The sequence below is a fragment of the Wickerhamomyces ciferrii genome, contig 00029 (assembly GCF_000313485.1).
Source record: "Wickerhamomyces ciferrii WGS project CAIF00000000 data, strain NRRL Y-1031 F-60-10, contig 00029, whole genome shotgun sequence".
NCBI lineage: Eukaryota > Fungi > Ascomycota > Saccharomycetes > Phaffomycetales > Wickerhamomycetaceae > Hansenula > Hansenula ciferrii.
Genome location: NW_011887711.1, coordinates 196,321 through 222,768, shown reverse-complemented (window position 1 = coordinate 222,768; position 26,448 = coordinate 196,321). Strand labels below are relative to the sequence as shown.

Sequence of the window (26,448 nt, the reverse complement as noted above, 5' to 3'; positions counted from 1 at the left end):
CCGGTTACGTACTGAGATAAAGTTACCCCCAGAAGGAGAAAATAAAATCAACTTGACAATTGCTTTAATTTTAAATTTCTGATTTCTAATATAGTAATGTAATCATAGTCATTCATTATTTGTCATGTTTATTGAATAATGGTGTTAATATCTCATCTTGAATTGTAAATCTGTAATGCCATAATCCTTCGTCTACAAAAACAACTTGAAAAAAGAGGTAAAATTCATATATTCCAGGTCTCACATCAGATCCAAGACTGTTAATCAAGTCAGATTTGAATGATGAAGTAACCATTGTTTATATGTTGATCTGATTGGAAAATTTTGTTATATCCATGCTAAATTTTAGTGTTCTTCTTTCAAAAGCAATGAATGCCCTTCAACACACTTTAGACAATAAAACTAAACCTTCATATTATATTAAACGGGAACAAACATTGAAGTGCAAGATTTGTAAAAAAGACGTTTTGAAGATAACTGCATGTTTTCACAAACAATTCCTGCTTCATAATACTGGAGCTGAGCAAAGGTGCAAAATGTCAGTGCAAAGGTAAAAAAGAGTTTTTGTTTGAATGGAAAAGTTGAAATTTTTGTTTTTGTTTTTTTTATAGGTAGTCAAATTATTCGCGAATTTTTAATATGTACAATAAAAAATCAATTTAATGGCCATTTCGATCTTGAACAAACTGAATGAAGAAAGAAGTAAACAAGAATTAGATAACTCATATACTAAACAATGGAATTGGTAAGTTTTATGAAGAATAGTTTTATGAAATAATATACTAACTTTACTATCAAAATAGCTCCCGGAAGGTCAAAAAAATCAAGTTGAAGTAACATTTGAAGATCAAAAAAAGATTAATGAATTTTCAAAATTAATATCTAAAAAGGATTCATTAACATTAGAATTAAATAAACAAAAACAAGAAAAAGAATATTTAGCTGATGTATCGTTAGAAATAGAATTAATTGATGAAGATGAATTAATAAATTATAAAATTTCAAATGCATTTATTAAATTAAAACAAAGTGATGCAGTGGAAAAATTAGAAAAAGATGGTGAATTATTAGATTTAGAGATTGGGAAATTAGATGAACAAATGGATGAAATTGATTCAAAATTATCAAGTTTAAAAACTGAATTATATACAAAATTTGGTGATAATATTAATCTTGAGCGTTGAAGAAAGATAGAGATTGTTTAATATAATACTACAATGAGAATGATAATCTTATTCATAATTCGTATTCAATATAAAAAACCATATAAAACCATATCCTAAATGTTATATTCAGTATTCTACCCTAAGCCATATCCTATAAAAATCATAACCTAACCTGTTCCCTTCCTTTCCTTCCTACCGAATTCACACTTAATTTTAGTGACCACCAAAAGCATAAACTTCGGCATCTCTTTCAATATGGAATGGATAATTTGAATCACTTAATTTATTAATTGAATCAATTAATCCATGATCATTTAAATTAAATGTAAAACCTGTAATTAATGTACTAAATTCATAACTAATTTCACCACCTAATGATTTGATTTTATCTTTAACAATGCTGATGTATCTAGTGAACATTGTTGTTAGTACTATTCATATTTATATAGTAGTATGGGGAACATCATTACTTACGAATTTGGCGTTAATTGACCTTGTTCAAATGAAAGAATATATTTATCTATAATACTGTTAGTTTATACCCTCAGAAATTGTGTAAAAAACAAGATATAACATACCCGCTGTAACAAATGCGAATAAAGTGAATAAAATAATATAAAATGATTTAATAATTTGCATATTTTTAGTTTGTTCCTTTGTTCTTTATTGATTTCTGGTTAAATTGGATGTTCAAATTCTGGAGATTTTGCCTTCTGTTTTAAAGGAGAAAATTACAATCGGTAGGGGAACTCAAAAAAATTCATGAATATTAATCAATTTTAAGGGATAGTCATAGTAACTATTCATTTAATAACAATCAATTCATTTGAAATATGAAACAAATAGAAAGGTAAGCCTCCTAGTTTCTTATAGAGTATGAACTGTCTAGAAATTCTAGGTATAATCTTCAAGCATTAAAGCAATTGATCATAAATTTAAATTTACAAGCGTGTGTCATAGTTATATATTTTGATTGCTTTGTTCACATATCAATGTTAATATAATGGTTGTCAATCCTAAGGTTATTCAAATACATCAAATTAAAGGTCCAAGGTGAATAACTTTGGCCATTTGAATGTTATTTAATACAAATTCTTTCCCATCAACTATTATATTGTAGACAAACTTAAAACAAATGTATTTAATATTATACAAAACAACCCACCCTATGAATCAGGATTAATAATAAATTTACAAAAATATCTAACAGCAGAATAAATTTCCCTCCCAACAGGTTTAATATAATTTGAAGGTAATAAAAATCCATGAGATCCAGTATCTCTTAATTTTAATTGGAAAGCCCAATGAGCTCTATTATGATACATATAATCTAATGATGAACCTGCCCCCAAACCAGGTAATAAATCCACACCACGATCTTTACAAGCTGGTAATACTTCATAATGTTTCCCACTTTTCAATCTTATAGATTTTGATAATCCATAACTTAATTCTAATAAATTTTCTAAATCTCTTGGTAATTCATCACATGAATAAGCATAAGGATATAAAATTTTTTGTGTATATGAATGGAAATCTAAAAACCCATAAATTTCATGATCATTTTTAGTAACATTAATATAATTATCTAAATTGGCAGCTTCCATTGCTTCAAATTCTAATTCTCCACTATATGATTCACCACATGGGAAATCTTCAGATCTTGACCAATGATAACCAAATGAATGATCAATATCAATACCAAAACATCTTGGTATATAAGTTTCTTGTCTATTTTTCCTCCAAAGACGATCTGTAGTCCAAGTATATTCATATCCATCAGGATTGAAAACTGGAATGATTAAAAAATCTAATTTATTTAAAAATTCAGTTTCCTTTTTATTGGACCCATATTTATTTAATAATTGATATATTGTGAATAGAACAGTTGATACACTAATCCATTCACGTGCATGAACACCAGCAGTCATAACAATAGTTTTCTTTGTTGGATTTAATCCAGTGGGGGAACTTAGATGAACAGCTTTTAAATCTCGACCTTCGTAACTTTGTCCTAACCATTCAATTTCAACTAAATCAGGATAAGTTTCTTTTAGGATATCTAACCATGCATAAATTGTTGATAATGGTCTATATTCTTTGAAAAAAATATCACTTTGGGTATGGAAATCTTGATCTTTATTGATTTGGAATTGGTCTTGTTTTTGGTGTTGTTGTGGTAATGATGGATAAGTTTCATAAATTGATTGAGCTAAATCATCAATAATTATATCAAATTTTAAATTTGGATAATCCTTAATGATTTGATTTTTGGAAATTAAGTCAATTTTCAAATCAAAAAATTCATTATTTATTTCCCAATGTTCATATTTTTTCAATAATTTTTGAGATATTTCAATATTATCAGAATTTAACCAAAACCTTATAATTTGGAAATCTTTATATTGTTCAAGATTTATTGGCCAATCTTGTTTATCTAATGTTGTATAATGTGATATAGATTCTTGATCATTATTTTTTCTAAAATATTCTTGTAATTTATTCAAAATTGTATTATAATTATATGATGATTCAATTGATTTTAATTCTTCAATATTTAAATTAAAGGGTATATTTAAACCATAACCAAATATTATAAAACCTAGTTGGAACACTAGAAGAGAGGATATAAGTCTCATTATGGGGGATCCTTGTTGATGAGATAATGAGTTCCAACGTAATACTTTATTCCCTTCTCAAATGAACTAGTTGAACTTGTTGAACTTGATTTACTTATTTTGTTAACCTGCATTGATGGTTTTTCGACAGGACCCAGGTACTAAATTGATTTCTTGATCGCGAAAAGGCTGCATTTGGAAATACGATACTGAAAATAAATATCCCAAAGAGGGAAATTACCGTATTGGGAAGTGAACTGATAAGTAAAATATTGATCAACTTTTGATTTATTCATTTTTGATTACTGTTGTTAATTGTATTTAAACGTATTTGAATGGTTTACATTATTGGATAATTGATATTCTTTGTTGTGATTAAAAGGGTATACTATATGTCTTAATATTATTGTGCATTATCACATCATGTGATTCTGGTAGTAATTGATTATCACCATATCTAGGTAAGATAGTAGCAATAATGTGTACAATATATGATCATTAGAAACATTGGTGGTTATACTTATGAGCTTATGGAATAGGCATTTATATATGTTTACTCGTATAATATATCACCATCCGTATCTCTTTAGATAGACGCAATCCTTTGGAATTCAAGCTTTAAACCGAATGTTAATAGATCTATAGTAAATAGCTTATACCATCAAAAGAAGTCAAATCACCACCAATTGACTCCTTTAAGCACCATGTAACAATACATAATAAATATATCTCCTTGACAGCTATCACTTGATTATAATTGGTGACATTTTTAATACCGATCCATGGAATTATGGTTTTTTGGTTCATTGGTTTACAGATTTGTTTTTCAACAATGGAACTATGGAACGATCTGGAAATTTAAAATCCACTTTAACAACATGAATTCAACTACAACTACAATAAAAGATGAATGACATGTACTTCTAATGGTCATTGATAAACTACTCTTATTCAACTTGTCTATCTTGGGTTCATTGAGCCTATTTTTGCAGTTTCTTTAAAGGTCTGTTTAGTACTTCCTCGGCCAAGATTCGGTTCAATGCAATTTTGATTTTAAAATGTCATCAAAAACGCTGTGATTTTGGTGGGGCAGATAATTATATTTAAACAAATTGAAATCCATTGAAATATATTAAACTAAACAGATGCTTATCAAGTATTATATCATTATAGACAATGGATGAAACAGACTCTTTGTTGGTGGAAAACGTCAAATCAATCATCGCTGGTGGTGTAGGTGGTGTAGCCGCCGTTATAACTGGACATCCTTTTGATTTGGTTAAAGTACGTTTACAAAGTGGTCAATATCCTTCAATGGCAACTGCTGTTAAATCAATATTATCAACTTCAGGTCCAACTGGATTTTATAGAGGTGTTGTTCCACCATTAGTTGGTGTTACTCCAATGTTTGCTGTTAGTTTCTGGGGTTATGATTTAGGTAAAAATATCGTTTCAAGTTTTAGTAATGGAACTCCAGCTTCAGAATTTTCAAATGCTCAATTAAGTACTGCTGGGTTCCTTAGTGCAATTCCAACTACTTTAGTCGCAGCTCCAATGGAAAGAACCAAGATTGTTTTACAAACTCAAGATGCAAATGCTCCAAAATCAATGATTTCTGCTGTGAAAAGAATTTTAGCCACTGGTGGTATAAGATCCCTTTTTAAAGGTTCATTTGCAACTTTAGCTCGTGATGGTCCAGGTTCTGCATTATATTTCGCAACTTATGAAGTTGCTAAAAAGGAATTAACAAAATTAACTGGTGCTAAAAATGGTGAATTAAGTTTAACTGCAGTTTCAACTGCTGGAGGATTAGCTGGTGTTAGTATGTGGTTAGTCGTGTTCCCAATAGATACTATAAAGACAAGATTAACAAGTAATGTTAATGAAAATATAAGTGCTAAAGAAGCTATAGCTTCAATTTATAAAAAAGCTGGTGGTATTAAAGGGTTTTTCCCTGGGTTAGGTCCTGCTTTATTAAGATCTTTCCCTGCAAATGCTGCTACATTTATGGGTGTTGAATTAACTCATCAAGCTTTTAAGAAATATAGTGCTAAAAAGGGTGAACCACTATAGATGAATTAAAAGTAAAAGTAAAGTATAAAATGAAATATAAAGTATATATATATTTAATTTTAATGTCATGTGTTTTATGAATTTATTTATTGGTTATACTTTTACGTAAGCAGCAATACTTATGTTATGTAATCAGTTTTGTGTTTTTTCGCGAATGTTTTTGATTTTTTTGGAAATTGGTGGTCCATGTAAAAATGGAAATTTGATTGAATGGAAATCGATTTGGTATTGAAGGAAAACTATACAAATCATATTGGGTTCAAGTTACAAGATGTCATTCTTATCTGTATCGAGAGTGAGTATCATGTTATTAGTTTTTCAAAGAACGTCATGTCTAACCTATTTTTTAGATTGGTTTACCAACAATTTTAGGTTTATCAATAATGAATATACCAACTTCATTAAATGATTCTAAAAAACCATCAAGATCTTTCTATGAACAAGAAGATGATTTAAATTTATCCCCTATAGTGGAAGCACCAAAAGAATCAACAATCAAATCCACTAAACAATCTGAACCTGAATCTACAAATGAATTAAAATCAACATTTATAGATGGTTATAAAATTAATACATCAAATTTTTTGGAAAAACATTTCAATTCAATTAGAAAATCAATTATAACTCAATTTGATATTGCCAATGCTGAATTAAATAATATTACCGCGGCATCAAGAAATGAAATTAATAATTTATATTCAAATTTAGTCTCTGTTTATGATCCAAAGGATGAATTCATTCCAGGTTTTATTTATACTCTTACATCAACATTAACCGGTTCCATTTTGGTTCATAACAGAGGTTTAACTTTAAGATTCTTATCACCTTTACTATTGGCTTCTTTAGGTTTTAAATTTTTCTTACCAGGGACTTTTAATAATACTTTAAATGTTGTTAAGAATTGGGAAGCTGAATTTCATCCAGATTTATTACAATCTCAAAGAAATTTAAAGAAATTTTTAATTGATTCTGAAAATCAATTGGAAGATTTTGGTAAGAATGCTAATCAATCTTTAATTTCTACAATTCATGATATTAGAACAAGTTTAACAAAATAAAAGAATAAAATGAAACATGACATGAAATACAAAATATAAATTCTAAACAAAATAACAAGAAAAAATGATCATGATTTGATAATCAATATTTGTAAACATGATGAATGAAATATAACTCTAGAGAAGAAATCATAACTAGATTGATTTTTTTTTTGGGGGTTGAATGTACCATGACACACTGTCTTTAAAATAACATATAATAAAATATTCAATTTGATATAACAAACATAAATTTCTATCTGTAAGTTTGACCAGCAGTATGATATCCATTATTATGATAATTATATTTCTCTTCATCAGAAACAACACCAGGACCATAATTAAAATTTTGAGGTTGTTGAACAGGTCTATAACCACCAGTATTCCATGAATTATTATCATAAATAGGTGCAGGTTTTGGAGGATACATATTTGGATTATCATATGCGGTTTGTTGTTGTTTTAACGGTACTTGTTCTATATCTCTTTGACGACGTCCAGAACCTGATGATGATCCACAACATCTAAAACAACAACAACATGCTGACCAAATCCCTTCAACACCACAACAGAAACAACGTAATAAAACCCCAAAAATACCAAATAATACTATAGCTGCAACCACGATCCCTACTATGGCGACGATTTTACATGTTTTGTTATCCATACATGTATCCCAATGTTTAAAAGATTCAGCTGTTGAAACCACGTCTGATGTGAACGCTCTTTTGGATAAAAGTTTTGAAGGACATAGATCTGATGTACTTGATGGTAATAACATAATGATTTCTTTGATAGCTTGTAATATATTTGTGTCAAATGACTTGATCTCTTTTCTGTTTCTCCAGAGTTTCCAAAGTGTGCAATTCTTGTTCGTTTTATATTGTTTCATAAAATTATTGTGTACCTGATTTCTGATTTGTGTAAATCAGGCGCGACTGAAAAAAATTTAGATTCTGTACAGCCTTTATTAAAACACGATATAATAAAAATCAATTTACTCAGCCAGAATGTGACAAAGTTATTTAAAGAAAGAATTGCTGGTAGACAGTGTGGATTGGGGCGTATGTTGTGGATCATTGCTCATGGCTTAAGTGTGAGCATTGTATGTGTGATAGTGGCTATCGTTAAGTCACTGATCTGTGAGTTTTAGTGGCTCGGTAAAATACGCCAGATTGAATTCATAACGGTTAATATCTAATTTTAGAAACAGTATAAGCAGACCCTGGTTATTACACAAAATTTTAATCTTAAATAATTACATTAACACTATTATACATATTAAATTATTAAATAAACAGAAAATCAACAAAAATCCCAATCATACCATAAATCATTAAATAAAAATCCATTTTTCAACGTAGTTTTGTTCTACTTTTTATTTTTGCATAAAATCAAACATACTACCTAAATCAACATAACGACGACCACAATCACTTAAATATTTTTGAACAATTGATTTACAAACATTAAAATTATCACGATTTTGTTCACTTAATGCATCAATTTGTCCTTTAATTAATTCTTGTGGTTTTGTAACATCTTCAGATTCATATAATGGTCTTAATGATTGATTTTTATTTTTTTCAACATCAAATAATGAATCAAAATATAATAATTGATTATATAACTCTTTATCACTATATTGATATCTCATAACTCCTTTACATCCATTTGATAAACATCTTTTACCATAAACTGAAATTTGTTTAGTAATCATACCACATGTTGAATCATCACATATAACAATACCTTGATAATATTTTGATATAAATGATCTAATTCTTTGTTCTAATTGACTTGTAACATTTAATGTATTTAATTGATTCATACATTTTTTACATTGAATTCCATTAAATGTCATTTGATAATCATTTGATGAAACAATACCACCAAATTTAAAATGTGATCCACATTTACAATTTAAATATAAATGTTTTGATAATTTAAATCTTTCTGCATCTGAAATTGTTGATTCTAATGGTTGTAAAATCCCATTAATACCACCATTGGTATTATTACTTCTATTGCTTAATTGTTTAGATCTATGTTCTAATCCAAGGGATTTAGCTAATCTAACAACATCAAATCCTTCAATTCTTTCTAATAATCTTTCAACTGGTGCAAAGATTTGTTTTTCTAGATAATGATTAGCATCTGGTTTTAATGTTGAAGTTTTTGGTAATAATTCTGCTAAAGCTCTTGCTCTTTCAGCTGGTGAACCTTCTTCACCTTCTGTAATAACAAATGTAATAACACTACCAGCTTTAATAACTTTACCTTGTTCTCTTAATCTTAATGCAACTTGAACTGCTGGCATGTTTTTAGCACCTGGGTATGATGATGGATCTTTTGATAATTTTGTATTAATCTTGAATTTATCAGCTCTAATTTCATTATTTTTAATCTTAGAAGTCATATCTTCTAAATATGAATAAATTTCATTTAATGCTAATTCAGGATCTAAATCTGATAAAATCTTCTCTAAGACATAAATTGAAATCTCTTTTGATAATGGACAATATTCACGACGTTTCATATCAAGACCTTTAACTTCTAACACAGAATTTTCTTGTCCCATTTTATCAAATGAAACATTCATAGCTGCATATTTCTTTTTAGCATGTAATAATAATCTTTTGAAAACATTATCAATATCAATTTCTAATAATCTATATCTTTCATTAACTTTAATTTTAAAATCTTCACCGATTTTAGTAGCATCTTTAATATCATCACAATTTGTATCAATCATAACAGAATCAGTATCACCATAAACAACTCTTAAACCTAAACTTTCAGCTAATTGTCTTGTATCCATTAAGATTTCTCTACCTTTATTTGTAACCAACATAGCTAATGGTTTAGCATAAAATCTTGAATTAACATAACCAAGACAACCATACATAGAATTTGCAGTTAATTTTAAAGCTTGTTGTTTAATATCGTATTGAGCTTTTTCAATCATTGTAGCAGTTGGATCTTTCATTAATTTTTTAACTTCACGACGACGATTAACTAAAGTTGATAATAATCTTGGTAAAACACCTTGATCAGATCCTGTTGGTGGAACATCTGGTAATGTTTCAATATTATTTAAATCTCTATCAACTGTAGTGAAACAAATATTAAATTCTTGAATAATTGATGGATATAAAGAATTGAAATCCATAACTAAGATATAATTCTTATGTAAACCCTTTTCAGGTTCAAAAACTAACCCACCTTGATATTTGGATTTTTTATTATTATTTGAAACTTGTTCATCATTACCATCTTCTGAAGATTGTTGTTGATATTGTTGTTGATGTGCTAATCTTTGTTGACGAGTTTCTTTATCTGGAACAATATAATCATTTCTATTAAATTCATGTAATAAAATAAATTCATTACGACCAGCTCTTGTACCACCTAAAGTATGAGCCCATGCATTACCAGCTAAATTAGTTAATTGTTTTGATAATGATAAAATTTGCATTCTAAATGCAATTTCTGCAGTAATTAATGAATTAACACAATTTTCTTTTAAAATCATGAATAATGAATTTGCATTTTCAGTATATTGAGGATTAGACCAATTAATTTCTAATGGTATATGTTTTTTCTTACAAACAACATCATACATTTCTGGTAAATCCCATGATTGACATTTTGTTGTTAATGATTGACCCATTTCATTTGAAATATCACATAATAATCTACCTGCAAAAATTTCTTTAACTAAGAAACTTGTGTTTGCATTATTTTTACCAAATCTATCAGGCCATTGTTTTCTTTGACGACGACCAAATGTACTAAATGTTGGAACTTTTAAATCATGCATACGATGTAATAAAATATCTAATGAAATATTTTCCAATCTATGACCAATGAAGACATCTGGATCTGCTAATTTAACTAAAGCTGCAAGACAATTTAATAATGGTTTTTCATTGTTGAAAACTCTTAATGGTAATTTATTTTTATCAGCAATAGCTTTTAAACCTGGTGGGAATGAAGCAGCAATTGGTCTTGTTAAAGTGATCAAATCATTTGGTTTTAAATTTTCATCAACTGGTGCATCTTGAGGTAAGTTTCTATAAGTAGCTAAAGTAACAGCAATAACTTCTTGTCTATTTTCCTTTTGATTCATCATAGTTTGAACAGAAATTGAACATGAAGTTAATGGAGGTGGTGCAATATTGAATTCTGGAGTTGATTTTTCAATTGGTGTAACAAAATTTGGATTATTAACTGAAACTTCTAATTTACAATGAGATGTATTTTTAACATCATCAAAGTTTGCATTTTTAATTTCTAACCAACATGGACCCATAATATTTCTTTGTAAAACAAAAGTTTCAAAAATATTTGCACTTGTACCGAAAACATGAGAAAAAGTTTCACCTTCAAGATCAGATGGTAAAGTTTTTTTAGCATTCTTTGGTGGTTGAAATGGTAATAATATTTTTAAATAATCTTTTTCTTTTGGAATACCTGGCATTTCAAATGCATATTTTCTAGTTTCCTCTTTTGTTCTTAATGAAGTAAGACCATATTGTTCTAAAATTAAAGGTTGAATTTCATCACGAACATCAGAGGGTGTAACTGCTTCATCAGTAGCTTCACCATCAACTAATCTATAATCTCTTGGTAAGAAAAATAATTCTCTATTGAAATTTTTAACTTGAACCATTGCAGAAACAAGTTGTTTATCTGTTGTTAAAACTTTACCAAATAAAATTAATGTGTTTTCAACTTCAGTATAATCCAACCAATACATTTTAAAAGATTTTGAATCATCAGAAACCAAATTTTGATCAATTTTATCACTTGATGGTATATATGAACTTGTTGGTGATGATGTCAATGAAAGTTCTTCTTTTGGTTCTTCACGTTTTGGTTCAGCTCTAGCAGATGCATTCATATTAACTGAACGGTTAACATTCTTAGCTGAAGCTCTTGGTCTCTTAACAACAACAAGTTCCTCTTCAGAATCTTCTTCATCGTCATCTAATTTCTTTGGTTCAGGTTTTGGTGCTTCTTTTTCAATAGTTGGTAATTCAAATGAAGAAGCAGCTGGTGATGGAGCAGCTGGTGATTCAGATTTCATATTTCTTTGTCTTGTTGGAGAATCATCCATATGGTTATCAAATGAAGTTTCATTAATATCAAATGATAAATCATCATCTAAATCAAATGAAGTGTTTTGTATTTTTTTCCTCACAAGTGGTGTTTTACTTGTACTTTTCGGTATAGAAAAGAAATCACGACGATTGTTGACTTTTTCAGTTGAATTGAATAATGGAGTAGCTTTAGTAGTTGATGAATTGAATAAATTTTTACTTTTCTGAGCAGGAGCCATAAAATCATCCAAAATATCATCAAATTTAGCATCAACTTTCTTTTTGGCAGGCATAGCAACTGAAGCACTTGGTTTAAAGAAATTGTTGATTGGAGCAGATTTTTTAACTTTTTGTTTCTTCTTTGGTTTTTGATCCATTTGTTCATCTTCACTTGAATAATAATGATGTCTTCCTTTACCATCCCATTCATCAGCACCAGTATCAACATAACCTTCACCATTATCATCGATAACGAAATCATCTTTTAACAAGTCATCACGTCTCTTAGCTCTATAATCATCTTCATCCACCATATCATAAATATCTTGAGGTTCTTCTTCCATATAGACATCTTTACTTGAACCAGCAGCTCTTGCTGCCCTCAAGGCTTTCAATTTATCAGCTCTACCCATTGGACCTTGTTCAACCTGTGATAAAGCAATGGACTAGTAGTTGTAATTCTAACAAAGTGTAGCTGAGAGGTTTAAATTGAAACCATTCAAAGAAAAGATTAAACGCATTTCAATTCTAAATTCCCTATTACCATTTTTTTGATGTACGTAAAATAGCGCGTCTTATAACCTGCAAATTTAAATTTTGGTGCGCGTTTCGCGTCATTTCCGACCATTGTCATGTGACTAAAATTTTGAGGTCGGAATTCGATAGTATTCACAAATGCTGGTTCATAAAATAAATAAAGAATGCATTGTGTCAACTGTTTTGAAGAGGTATTTACTGTTCTTTTGAAAGACGAAACTATTGCTAAAGAAGTGATAGAGTAATTCCATTGCTATAGATTAGAGAAGAAGCCGGGTGTTTTTTAAAAAGTTTGATTTCAGGGAGAAATGTCATTCTTAGATATTGATGTTGAAGCACAAAAGGGTGCTGTATTTCAAAATGCTAATGAAGAAAGATCAAAAGTATCACTAATAATAGGGAAGGCTTCAAATTTGTTGAGTGATTTTGCAAGTGGTGTCAGTAATCTTGAAAGACTGGTGGATCAATTGGGTACCAAAAGAGACGGTAAACAACTACGACAAACAATTGAATCTGCAAGATTAGTGGAACTAAATGAATATAAGCAACAATTGGAACATCTTACGAATGATATATCACATTTAATTGCCAATAATTCACAAACTAGTATTGAGGATAAGTTTAGTGAAGAAAAAGTGAGAAAAGAATTTGAAAGTGTCAACAATAATTTCAACATTTTGAAAAGACAATATAATGAACGTAAAAACTCAGTTATTATCAATGATAGAATTTCCAATCAAGAAGCTTTAGATAGTGAAGAAAATATTCCATCGTCATCTGCTACTGAAAATACCCCTTTGATTCAAAGACAACAACAACAACAAAATCAATATACTATAACACAACAAGAATTGGATTTACATTCTGTTTTGGCTGAAGAAAGAGCTGAAGAAATTAAAAAAATACATGGTGGTGTGGAAGAAATTAATTCAATATATAAACAATTAGGCTACTTAGTCCAGCAGCAAGGTGGTCAAGTCGATACAGTTGAAAACAATATGTCAAACTTAGCAAATCATACTCAAAATGCCGCTCAAGAACTTGTTAAAGCTGATAATTATCAAAAGCAAAAAAGGAAATGGAGTTGTATTATATTAATAGTCTTAGTTATAGTGGTATTGATTGCTGTGCTGGCAATATTTTCTTAAAGAGAAAGAACAGCAAGTCAACCCTTCTTTTTTAACGTCGCTAATGAGTTTATATAAACAGTTTATTTACACTACTTAATACAATCTAATACATTAATATTCATATAACAACACGTATATTAATTATGTAAAAAAAGACAATCCTTGATATAAACTCCATAATTAACCATCCTATAAAAAATCCAAATATACCAACCCAAACCAAATTAATTTCTCAAAAATCTATTATTGTTATTAAGTTGTGAGTATGAAGGAAGAGGTTCATCTTCTGGTGTTTCTTCCCCCGATGATGAGGTAATAATCCCTGTAGTTACATCTTCTGAAAATGAAGTTTGGACCTGTGGTGAAGCTGTTCTTCTGTTTCTTCTACCTCTTTCTCTGAATGTTGCTGTTCTATTATAGATTCCAGAAGTTTGACCATCATTGGAAGTTGAGCTTTTTGAACTATCCCAAAAATCGCCTTCGCTTTGACCATCATTATTATTTGAACGCTCTTGACTTTCTTCAACTCTCAGAGTGGATGAAGATTGTGAACCAGCAGTTTGATATAAATCATCATCATCATAATCACTTTCCCTTTCACCTGGTGCTAAAAATGGATTGTCATTTGGTCCAGTGCGGTAAGGTCTATTCGACACTTTTCTTCTCCGTCTCTCAGCAATTGCAGCTTCAACACCAACCTTGACATCTTCATATAATTCCCTTAATTCTTCTCTGTGTTCATAAGCTGCAATACCTAAGCCGATGGCAACTCCACCTGTAAGAATGTAAAAAAGGGGCACTGAAAACAAAATGTTAACACAATCACTTCATTATTATCAGAGATCACATTAATCAATGAACTTACATGGCATCTTCAACAAATAACACAATAGTCAATAAGTACTTTTGAAAGTGAACTAGTGAATCAACTTACGGGGGTATTAATTTCATGTGCTTGTCACAATTATATGAAATGATCCAAAAGGCCAACATTTGCCCGTGATCTGTCATTTTATCAAAATATTATTCTCAGCTCAACCATTATTAAAGACCAAAATAGTATCTAATATTCTGTGCCTGTGTCCAGTTACATATCTCCCATAGCTTCTCTGGTTCTTTCAATAATCCTTTCCAGTCTTTTTGTATCACGTCTTTGTTGTCTAATTGTGTCAAATGAAGATAATTCTAATATATGGCGATATCTATTACTTCGTAACAATGGTCTCAGTTCATCTATACTCATTTTAGGAGGGATGGGTACTATTGTAGTTATTTCCACATCACTTGAATCTTCTTCAATCTCTTCATTATTTTGTTGCTCTATTGAGTTGGATTCGTAATTTTTATAACTTGCACGTTCTTCCTCGTATGGTACTCCATTTCTTTGATATTGTTCTTCAGATTGTATAGCTGAATCTTCATCTTCTTCTGATTCCTCTGTTTCATCTACTTCACCTTCTGTTTTATTCTCTAGTGGTTGATTGATGATTGTCTTACTCTTCTTTAATGGTTGTTCTGTGGAACTTCCTTCATCATCTTCTAAACTGAAAAAATATTCTCTCTTATCATTCGAGCTGTCGGTTTTTAGTGAAGCAGTTTGTGATGTACTCCAATCATTAGAATCTGGATCAACAAACAAATTTGATACCACTGTTTGTTGACTTTTTTGTGATTGACTATCATGTTCAATTTCATCATGTTCTGTATCAGATGAGTTGATGAAAGGTGTTTCACCACGGTGTGTAACTGCATCAATTGATTTTTCTGTCTCTGAATCTTCGTATTGTTGAGATATATCAGCTGTTAAACTTCTGGATCCTCTTTCTTCTGGACTTTCACTAAACAATAAATCCATATCATCTTCGTCTTCATCTTCATTTGTTAAATCCAGAACAACCTGGGTCATGGGTACATCATTCAAGTTGAAAGCCACAGGGAATTCCTCCTTGACTGAGTAATCTCTAGGATCAAAATTCATATTCAGTTCAATGACTTAACATCTAAGTTTTAGTTTTGTTTTTAGTGTTGAATGCAGGGGAATGATATCTCATGAAAATCTTCAGCAGCGAATAGTATCCGAAACAGCGTTTATCACTATTCTGACCAGACACTTAAATGATCCGTGATGATTCGTACACTATTGAGCAGCCAATAGAAAAGTTAATGGAGTAAGTCTAAATGGTTTCTTTGTTCTGTTTATTTTAACAATAAAGCATCTCAAAATATCAACAAACTTTTTCGTAGCGTTACTAGAGCATATTTTGGTAAAGGACACATAAAACCTGTTGAGCCAAAGTAAGCCAAAATTCAAGCTCTGGAATGACCTTAAAACAATATTTTCCGTGAATTTGGCATCATTTACGTATATTCTTCATCTAACTACTGATATCTGGCCTATTTATCTTGAAATAATCGGCTGTTCAAATGCAGAATCTATATTGTACCCGAATAAAGTGTACGAAAGTATTGGCCAGAATTTGTTAAATGGAAACACCCTTATGACAAAGTAAGAAAGGTATCCAGGTGTCACTAAATCATCTTAGCCATCATTTCAATTCCTAACTTGGTAAAAATTATGAAGCTTCTGGCGAGCTACGACAACTATATAATAGAAAAGCTCCATTACTTCGGATTTTGAAGGACTTCATGATTAATATCGGGGATACCATAAGAATATCCAAATAACATATTGTTTCTTTGATAGCTCAATTCTTTGGTACAACATTTGAAACAAAGTTTCTATAAAAGCTCAAGCTCCAACTATTAATTTTATATTATTTATGGCCCAATATTCGAACCTTTAAATTTTGACATTTTTCAGGTTATCAACTTTAAATATTTTTTGGCTACTTTAAAAATTAATTTTTTAAAAATTTCCAAAATTTCCAAATTCAAATGACTGATAATTTCAAGCAAAATAAACATCAAGATATGATAATTGGTGCTTCAAAACCATATTGAGCTTATTTCAAACTCATATTCTGTTATTTGACGTTAAACAGCTTATGATTACATAGCTAATTACATAATCAGTATACATATAAAATTAATCATAATGTATACACTCTCAGAAGAATTAATTTTGGCTATTCAAATAGATAATTCAGCCTACAACGATTTGTATTAGGAAAGATAAACGACAATTAATGATAATATTAAAACATGATTATATATATGTATATATAGATGTATGTACTCTCCAGCAATGATTTTGTATAATCATGAAAAAAATAGAGTAATAAATGTAATGAAGAAAAAACCAAAAATAAAAATTGAAAAGCATATAAAATAGTAATATTGAGTTCATGAATCTTAACTTATAGCACATAGTATAAATGGAAATAATAATGCGTCCCTTCTATTAAAAAAGCAAAATATAATAGACATAGGTAATGATAAATTATAAAAAAAATTGGTAAAGCAGCAAATAAACTCCTTGATAATAATTTGACACTGAAATAAAAAATCTGAAAATGGTAATAATAAAAAAAGAGATGAGAAATGGAGAAATGGAAAAATGATCATATAGAATCAAACTTGTATCAATATTTCTTGAGGATTAATGAATTAAAACAAAATTAAAAGCTAAATGCAAAAAAAGTCTTTAAAAGTTTTGGCCTAAAATGAAAATCAAAAAAGCACACATAATGACGACCAAAATTTATTCAAATCATAGAGAATTGTAAACATGGCAAAAATTGAAAAGCAACAACAGAAAACACATAATGTTCAATATTTTAACAAATAAATTAACCTTTAAATCCTTGGTAAGCAAAACTACTACTTCTTCTTTGACCAGGACCTCTAACACCTAATGGATTTTTAGAGAATGATAGTCTAATGCCACCTTTGCCTGGAACACCACCAGGTCTTGGCAAAGTTCTACCATATAATTCAGCTAAAGCCCTTGTAGCATATGCGACATCCTCAAATTCAACAAAACACATAGGACCATGTGAATGACTTGAACCTGCTGAATTCAACTGACCATTACCATTCAAAGGTTGAGTTTTGGTTCTAAAACTTAATCTTCTGAAACCTCTTTGTGGTGAAAATAATTGACGTAATTCAGCTTCAGTAGCATCTGGTGGTAAATTACCAACATAAAGAGTATTACATGGGGGATTTTGATCAGCTGGATTAGCCGGAGGTGGAACTCTTGCTAATAATGATAAATCAACTTGTGATGATTGTTGAGAGTTTGTTAAAGTTGGTGGTTGAGAAATTGAGCTTGCTGTTGAAGGCTGTGATGGATTTTGTGATTGTGATTGAGGAATTTGTGAAGCTGATTGTGTTTGTTGTAATTGAGGATTTTGTAGAACTCCAACAGGTGCAGAACTTGGAGGAATTGGAATTGAAGATTGACCCAAATTTGGTTGTGCTTGTTGATTTGGATTTTGTTGAGATAATGACAGTTGGGTCGGTATTTGAGATGAAGATAATTGACCAGTCAATAATGGAGATTGATTATTAAAGAAAACAGAGCTTTGTCTTCTTCTATCCCATTCAATATTTGGTGTTTGTGGATTTGAGTTTGTCGAAAATTGTGCACTTTGTGGTGGAATTGAAGCGGGTGGGATTGGAAGTTGGGTTGGACCACCTTGTGAATGATGGTGTTGTGGTTGTTGTTGAGGTTGTTGCCATGGGTCTCTCACTAGTTGTTCATATTCTCTTGCATCTTGTTGAGATTCAAGAAGTAACAAAGATTTGCCCAATCCATTTGAGTTCCCATTGTTATTTTGTTGTGTAGAATTATTTTCTTGTACAGATTCAGGTATTGATTCATTTTGGAAAGGATCACTGAACAAAAATCTTGATCTTTGGTTTCCTATACTTGGTCTTTTAGCTGATGAACCAATATTTAAATTCACTTGCTGAGAATCATGGTTTACCAATTCTGATTTTAAATAAAATGGATAAGTTGGACCAAATATTTGATTTGAGTCTAAAATTTGGGAATATGTTGATGCAGCTGATAATGATGTAAATTTAGCATAAATAACGGGAAGATTATTGGAATCAATTATCAAATCTGATCCAATAAAGTCCTTAGCAAATGCGAATATTAGATATGATTCTCTCAGAGAAATATCAGTAGGTAAATTCTTTATCTTTAATGTGTATATCTGTTGTTGCTGTTGTTGCTGTTGTTGTTGATGCTGCTGTTGTTGATGATTTGAGTTCTGTAATTGTTCTTGTTCTTGTGTTGATAAGTTATTAGTTGGTCCCAATGACAAATTATTCAAATTTGACGAAAGATGAACAGGTGACGTTTGGAATGATGATCTTCTACCACTTTCAGCAAGACTCGTTGGGTTTGCAAAGCCTAATGTTGACGAATTTGGTGAAGTTCTATTGGTGGTGCTTGTCAAAGATGGAGGTTGTTGAGTTCCCAATGGTGGCTGTATATTACTTTGAGTAGCCATGATGTAAATAGAATATGATGATTATAAATTAATGATAATTATGTTGTTCTTGATGCTGATTATTAAGTGACTTTTGTTTGTAATAATTAATATTAATTGTATGCAGGGGGTTATAAAATGCCCGATAATGTAACCTTTATGACAAAAAAAAAAAGACCGTTTTCAAAACTAATTTACAATTAACCGACTTTCAAAGTCCCAGTTCAGTGAACAGCGATAAAATATTGCCCCTTTTAAATACCTTTCTTGATTGTATTTGTTGTTTAAATGTAGAATTTCTTTTCTTCAACCCCAAATTTTGAGTAAAAGCCGGAAAATTAACTGCACTATCTTTTTTTTTTGATAAGATACGACTTCAACGTTTGTAAATTATAGACAATCTGAAAAAAAACAAACTGAGCACAATTGGATTAGCTTTTATTTAGTGATGATGTCTAAGCTTGAAACTGGGTTTAAATTGAGAGAAAATGAGTATTTTCTGGTGATATAGGTTATGATTTTCTGTGAATAATTCACTTGTTTTTTCTCAACGCCACGCGTAAGATGGACCAAATTGATATTATGAGACCTTCTGAAACTCCTTTGAAAGATTGGTTTCTTGAAAATCCAACGTCTAATTGTAGCTAGCTGAGATGAGTTTATATATGAGGACTTTGCTCAATTTGTTGTAGTTGTTGGTGTTGTTTATCAAGTTTACAATCTTATTCACTTCTATGTGGTTATTGTTATTAACCCAATTTTCAATTCAGGAGATTTTCGAAATCGTTGTCTGGGAATCCAGCAGTCTAAATCCAGGGTAACCCTTACCCAATGAGGAAATATAATCTGCGCTGGCACCATTTGCAACTACACTTAATTGTGCAAAAAGTCATGTTTTTTTCTAAAGAACATATCAAAAGACAAAAATATTTTATAGTTCATGCTGGATGTTGCTATTTTAGAACCTTTATCAACAAATTTCCATACATTATTACTACTTTATTCACGCTTTCTTGAATTTCTAATTTTCACTTTCCTAAAAGGGCGTGAATCCAGCCGACGTTTTTTTTTGACTAAAAAATTCAATCTTTGCGCAATTTCCAGAACTACTTTTGCAAAAACCTCGACACCAAAAAAAAACCGCAAATAATTTGTAGCGCACGTTGAGAATTCGCGAAAAAAAAAGAGATTTTGTAACCTGAAAAGCTCAAATACACCTTAAATCACCACAAAGATATGATAAAACAGTTAACGAACTTTTGAATAATAAAATTTGGCAATAAAAAAATTGCTTTATAGTGCAAAAAAGAAGCTTCCGATGCGGGGAGTCGAACCCCGGTTTGCCCGGTGAAAGCGGACCGTGCTAGCCGTTACACTACATCGGATTGATTTATAGGTTTTTGATGCGTAGAAAAGCCTGATTCTAGAATTACATATCACGTGATCGAAATTTCCACGGCAACGCGTTTTAAGCCTATAAGTATTAAGCTCCAATTTTTATAACTACTTTTTATATTTAAAATTATTATATAAAGATTTCAATAAATATTATTATACGAAAAAAGAAAATTTAAAGCATAAAATTATACATGGTTCATTACAATCAAGTTTTCGCAGTTCGATAAATATTTATAAAAGTTATACAATAGACTGAGTATCAGAAACTTCTCTGATTTCAACAGATGACTGTTCCCTTCTAGATTCTTCACTATCAATCAAAGCTAAGACTTCTTCAATTGTTGAATAAAATTTCCCGTCAATTAATGCATCAATACCAGAATCTTTAATACGTCTCCTTATACCAAATTTTGTTGGAACTCTTATCAAATAAATATTAATATGTTTCTTCCTATAAGAATTTAAAATTTCATGGAAAATTTGTGCCGCTGATGAATCAAAATATGTCATCCCATTAAGATCAAATATTATATGTTTATTCATCAAGTCATTCCTTGTTCTTGGAGCAGCTGGATGTGTTTTAGCAGATCCATATCTCTCGAGTCTCATTAAACGAAGTTTCAAGTCTGAGGCATTAGAGAAAGTTAATGGTTCTGCAATTTTAACAATCATACATCCTTCAATTTCTTCTAATAAATCACCATGTTCTTGAGGCAATGGAGCATCTGCATTGACATATGTGTTTGTATTTGGAATTCTTCCTAGAATTTGGATACCCGATTTAGCAGAATTTTTGATAACACGAATAACTGAATACGCAACACCTAATGCAACACCAGCTTCAACTGAATATAATAATGTTGCTGTAATTGTGATGCAAAATGTAATCAACTCACTATAACCTCTTGCTCTAATATGAAATCGTAGATCTGCAGGTGTTTCTTCTAAAAGTTTCAAACCAACAATAGACGTTATGACTGATAGAACACAATTTGGTAGAAAATAAATATATTTCAGAAAACAAAAAATAATAACTAAAGTTACTGAACCCATTACAAATCCTGACATTGTCGTTTGTCCACCGCTAATAGCATTGATTCTTGATCTACCATAACCACCAAAGGCAGGTAATGCACCAATTATACCACCACAGAGGTTAATGGCACCTAATGCAACAAGTTCTCTATTTGATGAAATTGGCAAGTCATAAGCTGAACCAAGTGATTTAGATGCAGTTGTAGATTCAAAAAACCCTAAAGTGGCTGCCAAAAAACCCGACGACATTAATTTATGATATAGAGGGATTGTTTCTTTAGAGATTGGAAATTTATATGAGAATCCTTTGGTCTTGATTTTACCAACCACTGAAACACCTAACTTTTTCCATCCATAATGTGCTGAGAATATAGTAGAACCAACAACAACGATTAGTATTTCTGGTAAAAAGACCCATTTTTTGTGACCTTTGGCTATTAGTCTCTTTTTGATGTTTTGTGTAATGAAAATCAATACGAATGAAATGATACTAATCAATGCAGTAGGTTTATGAACTTTGTTCAAGTTTTTGAGCATGAAGACCAGTTTCAACACTGGGGAATGGAAATCTGTTTGAATGTCTTTGATTAGATTTAAACCTAATTCATCAAATAATGAGTTTATAATCATAACAATACCAACTGCTGATATGAAACCTCTTAATAAAGCTCTTGATAAAACATTATCTAAAAATCCAAATCTGCAAAGACCAGCACCTAATAAATAAAAACCACCGATACATGATAGGACACTGACAAGATCAACTGGATCAAGTTTTTCATCATGAGCCATTAATGGTTCAACAGCTTGACCTATAACTAACGATATAGCACCTTCTGGGCCAACAATCATTTGAGGCACGGATCCAAATACAGCATAGATCATTGGTGGAATGGCTAGTGAGTATAAACCACATAAAGCTGGAACATGAGCCACTGAAGTTGCATAAGATAATGCCAAAGGAATCTGGAAGGAAGCCAATGAAAGACCCGATACTAAATCACCTAAAAATTTTTCGAAGTTATAAGCTGGAATCCATGAATAACAAGGCAAATAATAAGGTAGTCTTTGAGACCATTTCAAGTCATATTGGTCTTGATATGGTTGATAACTTTCATTCGAAAGAGTTGATGAAGATTTATGTAACGGTTGTGGACTGAATGACCTTATGGTAGCTCTTGAAGGTGATTCTGAATATCTTAAATTAGAGACTTTAGTTCTTGGACGACGTGGAGATGGTAAGCTTTCATAATTTGAATGCTGATTTGAGTTGGTGTTCCCCTTCTTATTGATGAGATGAGACGTTTCGTTGGACATAATTTAAATTAATGCTCTTGTGACCAAAACTATATCATAATGTTGCTTCTGTGAACAATTTTTTTGCTAGTAAACTTGTGAATTATTTCAGTATTAAAGTAGACTCTCTATTATAGATCAAAAAAATTTCTGGATTATGTAGTATTCTTTTGAAATCAAGAGACTTAATTATGGCTAAAGGTTGAATGGCGATGGATTGTTTATCTTTTGTACTTATCACGAAAACGCTGAAGAATGCCCGAAAACGTGCTTTTCAAGCGTATCAATATTTCTCTGTTAAAACGAATTGAAGCAGCCACTTTAATAAGCAGCTAAATGTGTGATGCCTGAAGCTCAAGTTCTAAATAATGTGTACCGTGTACACTGTACAGTCTTAAATTCCACAAAATAGATCAGCAATTTTCTTTGGTCTATTGTTTTTTTATTTTATCCATACAGAAGCAATCTTTTACCACTTACTCTTGGCCCGTCCGTGGTGGCAAATGAAATTTGGCATGAAAAGACGAGATAGCTGCATACTCATTACAATATCCATATTAATGCCACCAAGAACCAAGATTAATGCTTTACGCGTTGAATATTATACAGTCATCTACAAGCTGCAGGAAATATATTGTCTAATACATTATTTTAAATCACTATATTCGTTATACTACTATAAAAGTGCCTTAATTGCAGCTTTCAAAGCAGAAGCTTTTTCTTTGTCTCGTTTCTCATTACTATTGCTGATTGCATCTTTCGTATAAGCATTCAAATGTAATTCAAATGATTTAACCAGTTCTCTAGTCTCTTTGCTTTTAGTCTCCCTTTGGACCCATTTCTCAACCAATCGATCAATATCATTCTTTATTATTCCAATTTTTTCATTTTTAGATAAATCAAGGTTACCAGATCTTTCATCAATCCAGTTCCATAGTAAAATTTCTTCTCCTCTAGCTAAAGAGTCTCCAGTAGATTTATCAAAACCATCTAGTAATCCAAAAGAGAATGTCTTCTCTGGAATTTTCCCTAGCGATTTGAACATCCCTATTTGAACAACTAAGATCGCTAGTAATAACCCTAAAAAAGTCAATTGGATCCAAGTAACTTCTGACAGATTTGGAATGGTTGCTTGTGATTCAAGATGTACACTCTTAGCATCAGTATCAACTTTTTGTAGTTTAGCAGCCGCAACAGGCTTTATATCATCTTCAACTGTAACTTGCTCTGTTGATTCATAAACATTTTCATCAACAATCTTTCTTAGCATTGGAATGAACACTTTGGTAGCTTCTTCTTGACCACTTGCACAACTTTTTTCAATCATACCTTTGACCCAACTGGATCCAGTCCAATCGACTTTAAATGCAACAACTAGCCTTGTTGTGTTCTCAGGACCCCATGTCATTAAATATCTCGTTTGGACACTAAAAGCATTACCACTTGGAACATCAGGTGTTCTAGTTATTGATAAAACGTTGATATAGTCATTATAATCAAGATTCTCAATTCTTTCCTCCACTAAACATTTAGTTGATTTTGGCCCTATAGAGTAGTTCAAAGCTTTGGTATAATTGTAAGTTCTTTGCTTGAAACCCTCATTGTTTTTCTCGTAATCTGAGAACTGAGAAAAATCACTAGAACCTTGAGCGCCTAAAAGTTGTAGCGTCAAATCATTATTCGGACCAAATAAAATTTCGAACAACAGACCGGGTGGACATTTCAATGTTTCTTCAGACAATATAGTTTCATTATTCTTTGCAAAATCATAATTTGAGACGGTTTCATGATGACCTTCTAATCCAGTATAGGCATAGACTGAAGTATCTTTGAGCTTATAAACAGTTTGTTGCGATGAGCTAATAATCTTACCAGATTCACTAGCTGCACCAACTGAAGATCCCAACGAAGATCCATCGTCATCATCCTCTTCAGCAGAGCTTGATAAATAGTCACTGTCTGATATTCTTTTCACAGCAGGGGTGTCACCATCTATTGACAACAAAGCATCATTGTATTCATCTTTATCATATTTCTCTAGATCTAAAGATAGCTCTTTGGCATCAGCACTATCATTTATACTTGTACTTCTAAATGAATTGGTATTGACATTTGCAAGATTATTGATTTGATCATCTGAAGCATCCCAGATATCTGACAACAATGTATATGTGGAGTCTCTTGAAAGAAAGCTCGCAAAATAATGTTTATGACCATTAGTTAACTGAATTGCAATACCATTTGGGAACAGACCAGCTGTTGCAGTTTTCTCAAAATTTCTAATATCAGAATACGGAATCACAAGATTTGTAACCCACCCAAGCAGATTCGAATTAAAACAGATATTTCTTTCAGACACATAAAGCCTTCCTTGTAATAAAATCTCACGACTCAAAGCACAACTAAAATCATCGAGAAGTCTCTCATCTTCTGGTATTGACTTGAATAATTTATGGAAATTAGTATTTCTAGCAGCTGTTGAAAACCTATAATTTGTACCTTTAAATTTATCGTTAATATATAGATTCTTGTCATATGTTTCTTCTTCTTCATGTTGTGTTGATAAAGTTGGTTTCTCGCTTTCAACCAAAGGTGATTTTAAGCTTTCCATCGAGCTTGAACTCGTGTTTCTTCTTCTTGTTTTTGATTTCTTTCTATAGCTCATCATACTTGGTGACTCTTTAACAGATGTTGCATTACTCTTTGTCCTTGAATGAGAACCTATTGTCACATCCACATTCCCGTCCTCATCGACATTATGTGTCTCAGTCTCTGAATTTTTCCCATTTTGACCTTTTTTATTGAAAGACATTGTGGAAAACATATTGTTGAAAAAATTACCATTTTGAACAGGGGTTGATGGTGGTGATTGATTTTGAATCAAAGCAAGGTCTAACGCTGGAGCATTTAAGCTTGACGAGCTGCTATTATCACCTGGGACAGCTTCTGCATCATGTTTAGTTGTATGGGGATCAGCTGGAGCAGACTTTGTAGGATTGCTTTGTGATAGACTCAATGATGAGTTTTTATGTTGAGGCACAAGTGCTGCTTGTGGAACAGCTATTGGTTTTGATGTTGAGCTACCCGCAAAGTTATTCTTTTCTTCTAACAACGAATTGCGGCGCAAAGTAATTGGCGATTCCAGTTTGATCTCTTTGGGTTGTTCTGTAACTATTGAATCCTTGGTACCTGGTTTCGTGTTTTCATCTTGTATTGAAGACCCTGGAGCAATCACATCATTTGTGGAGGATGTACTATCAGGCAAAGGTAAACTATCCAGGGATGACGGATACGAGTATGACCACGCGTCATCCATTGTATCCAGTGATGACATTTTCACAGTCTTATAGCTTGAATTCTTCGTAACTCTTAAGTATACGCCCAAATCAAATGAATTAACCAGAAACAGTATGAGATGATATCAAAAAG

The 26,448-nt window shown here is 31.1% G+C and overlaps 11 protein-coding genes across 11 annotated transcripts; 4 read left to right on the top strand and 7 right to left on the bottom strand.

Moving 5' to 3' along the window:
- Positions 1-662: 662 nt before the first annotated feature.
- Positions 663-1,184, top strand: GIM3 (tubulin-binding prefolding complex subunit GIM3; the record flags this gene model as incomplete). Its single annotated transcript, XM_011278045.1, has 2 exons — positions 663-702; positions 814-1,184. 2 exons carry the CDS (start codon positions 663-665, stop codon positions 1,182-1,184), a joined length of 411 nt encoding a protein of 136 aa, XP_011276347.1.
- Positions 1,185-2,332: 1,148 nt separating this feature from the next.
- Positions 2,333-3,805, bottom strand: ECM14 (putative metallocarboxypeptidase; the record flags this gene model as incomplete). The annotated part of the gene is made up of 1 exon (XM_011278044.1): positions 2,333-3,805. One exon carries the CDS (start codon positions 3,803-3,805, stop codon positions 2,333-2,335), a length of 1,473 nt encoding a protein of 490 aa, XP_011276346.1.
- A 1,155-nt stretch (positions 3,806-4,960) lies between these two features.
- On the top strand, positions 4,961-5,857 carry CRC1 (carnitine:acyl carnitine antiporter; the record flags this gene model as incomplete). Its single annotated transcript, XM_011278043.1, has 1 exon — positions 4,961-5,857. One exon carries the CDS (start codon positions 4,961-4,963, stop codon positions 5,855-5,857), a length of 897 nt encoding a protein of 298 aa, XP_011276345.1.
- A 383-nt stretch (positions 5,858-6,240) lies between these two features.
- On the top strand, positions 6,241-6,915 carry BN7_1398 (MICOS complex subunit MIC26/MIC27; the record flags this gene model as incomplete). The annotated part of the gene is made up of 1 exon (XM_011278042.1): positions 6,241-6,915. One exon carries the CDS (start codon positions 6,241-6,243, stop codon positions 6,913-6,915), a length of 675 nt encoding a protein of 224 aa, XP_011276344.1.
- Positions 6,916-7,150: 235 nt separating this feature from the next.
- PIN2 (Pin2p) lies at positions 7,151-7,675 on the bottom strand (the record flags this gene model as incomplete). The annotated part of the gene is made up of 1 exon (XM_011278041.1): positions 7,151-7,675. One exon carries the CDS (start codon positions 7,673-7,675, stop codon positions 7,151-7,153), a length of 525 nt encoding a protein of 174 aa, XP_011276343.1.
- A 597-nt stretch (positions 7,676-8,272) lies between these two features.
- POL1 (DNA-directed DNA polymerase alpha catalytic subunit POL1) lies at positions 8,273-12,631 on the bottom strand (the record flags this gene model as incomplete). Its single annotated transcript, XM_011278040.1, has 1 exon — positions 8,273-12,631. The coding sequence occupies one exon, from the start codon at positions 12,629-12,631 to the stop codon at positions 8,273-8,275; it is 4,359 nt and encodes a 1,452-aa protein (XP_011276342.1).
- Positions 12,632-13,063: 432 nt separating this feature from the next.
- Positions 13,064-13,903, top strand: VAM3 (SNAP receptor VAM3; the record flags this gene model as incomplete). The annotated part of the gene is made up of 1 exon (XM_011278039.1): positions 13,064-13,903. One exon carries the CDS (start codon positions 13,064-13,066, stop codon positions 13,901-13,903), a length of 840 nt encoding a protein of 279 aa, XP_011276341.1.
- Positions 13,904-14,109: 206 nt separating this feature from the next.
- Positions 14,110-15,863, bottom strand: BN7_1394 (uncharacterized protein; the record flags this gene model as incomplete). Its single annotated transcript, XM_011278038.1, has 2 exons — positions 14,110-14,660; positions 15,095-15,863. The coding sequence occupies 2 exons, from the start codon at positions 15,861-15,863 to the stop codon at positions 14,110-14,112; spliced, it is 1,320 nt and encodes a 439-aa protein (XP_011276340.1).
- Positions 15,864-17,634: 1,771 nt separating this feature from the next.
- On the bottom strand, positions 17,635-19,311 carry WHI3 (mRNA-binding protein WHI3; the record flags this gene model as incomplete). The annotated part of the gene is made up of 1 exon (XM_011278037.1): positions 17,635-19,311. The coding sequence occupies one exon, from the start codon at positions 19,309-19,311 to the stop codon at positions 17,635-17,637; it is 1,677 nt and encodes a 558-aa protein (XP_011276339.1).
- Positions 19,312-20,928: 1,617 nt separating this feature from the next.
- BN7_1392 (uncharacterized protein) lies at positions 20,929-23,040 on the bottom strand (the record flags this gene model as incomplete). The annotated part of the gene is made up of 1 exon (XM_011278036.1): positions 20,929-23,040. The coding sequence occupies one exon, from the start codon at positions 23,038-23,040 to the stop codon at positions 20,929-20,931; it is 2,112 nt and encodes a 703-aa protein (XP_011276338.1).
- Positions 23,041-23,695: 655 nt separating this feature from the next.
- LAM5 (Lam5p) lies at positions 23,696-26,353 on the bottom strand (the record flags this gene model as incomplete). The annotated part of the gene is made up of 1 exon (XM_011278035.1): positions 23,696-26,353. One exon carries the CDS (start codon positions 26,351-26,353, stop codon positions 23,696-23,698), a length of 2,658 nt encoding a protein of 885 aa, XP_011276337.1.
- Between the last annotated feature and the right edge of the window lie 95 nt (positions 26,354-26,448).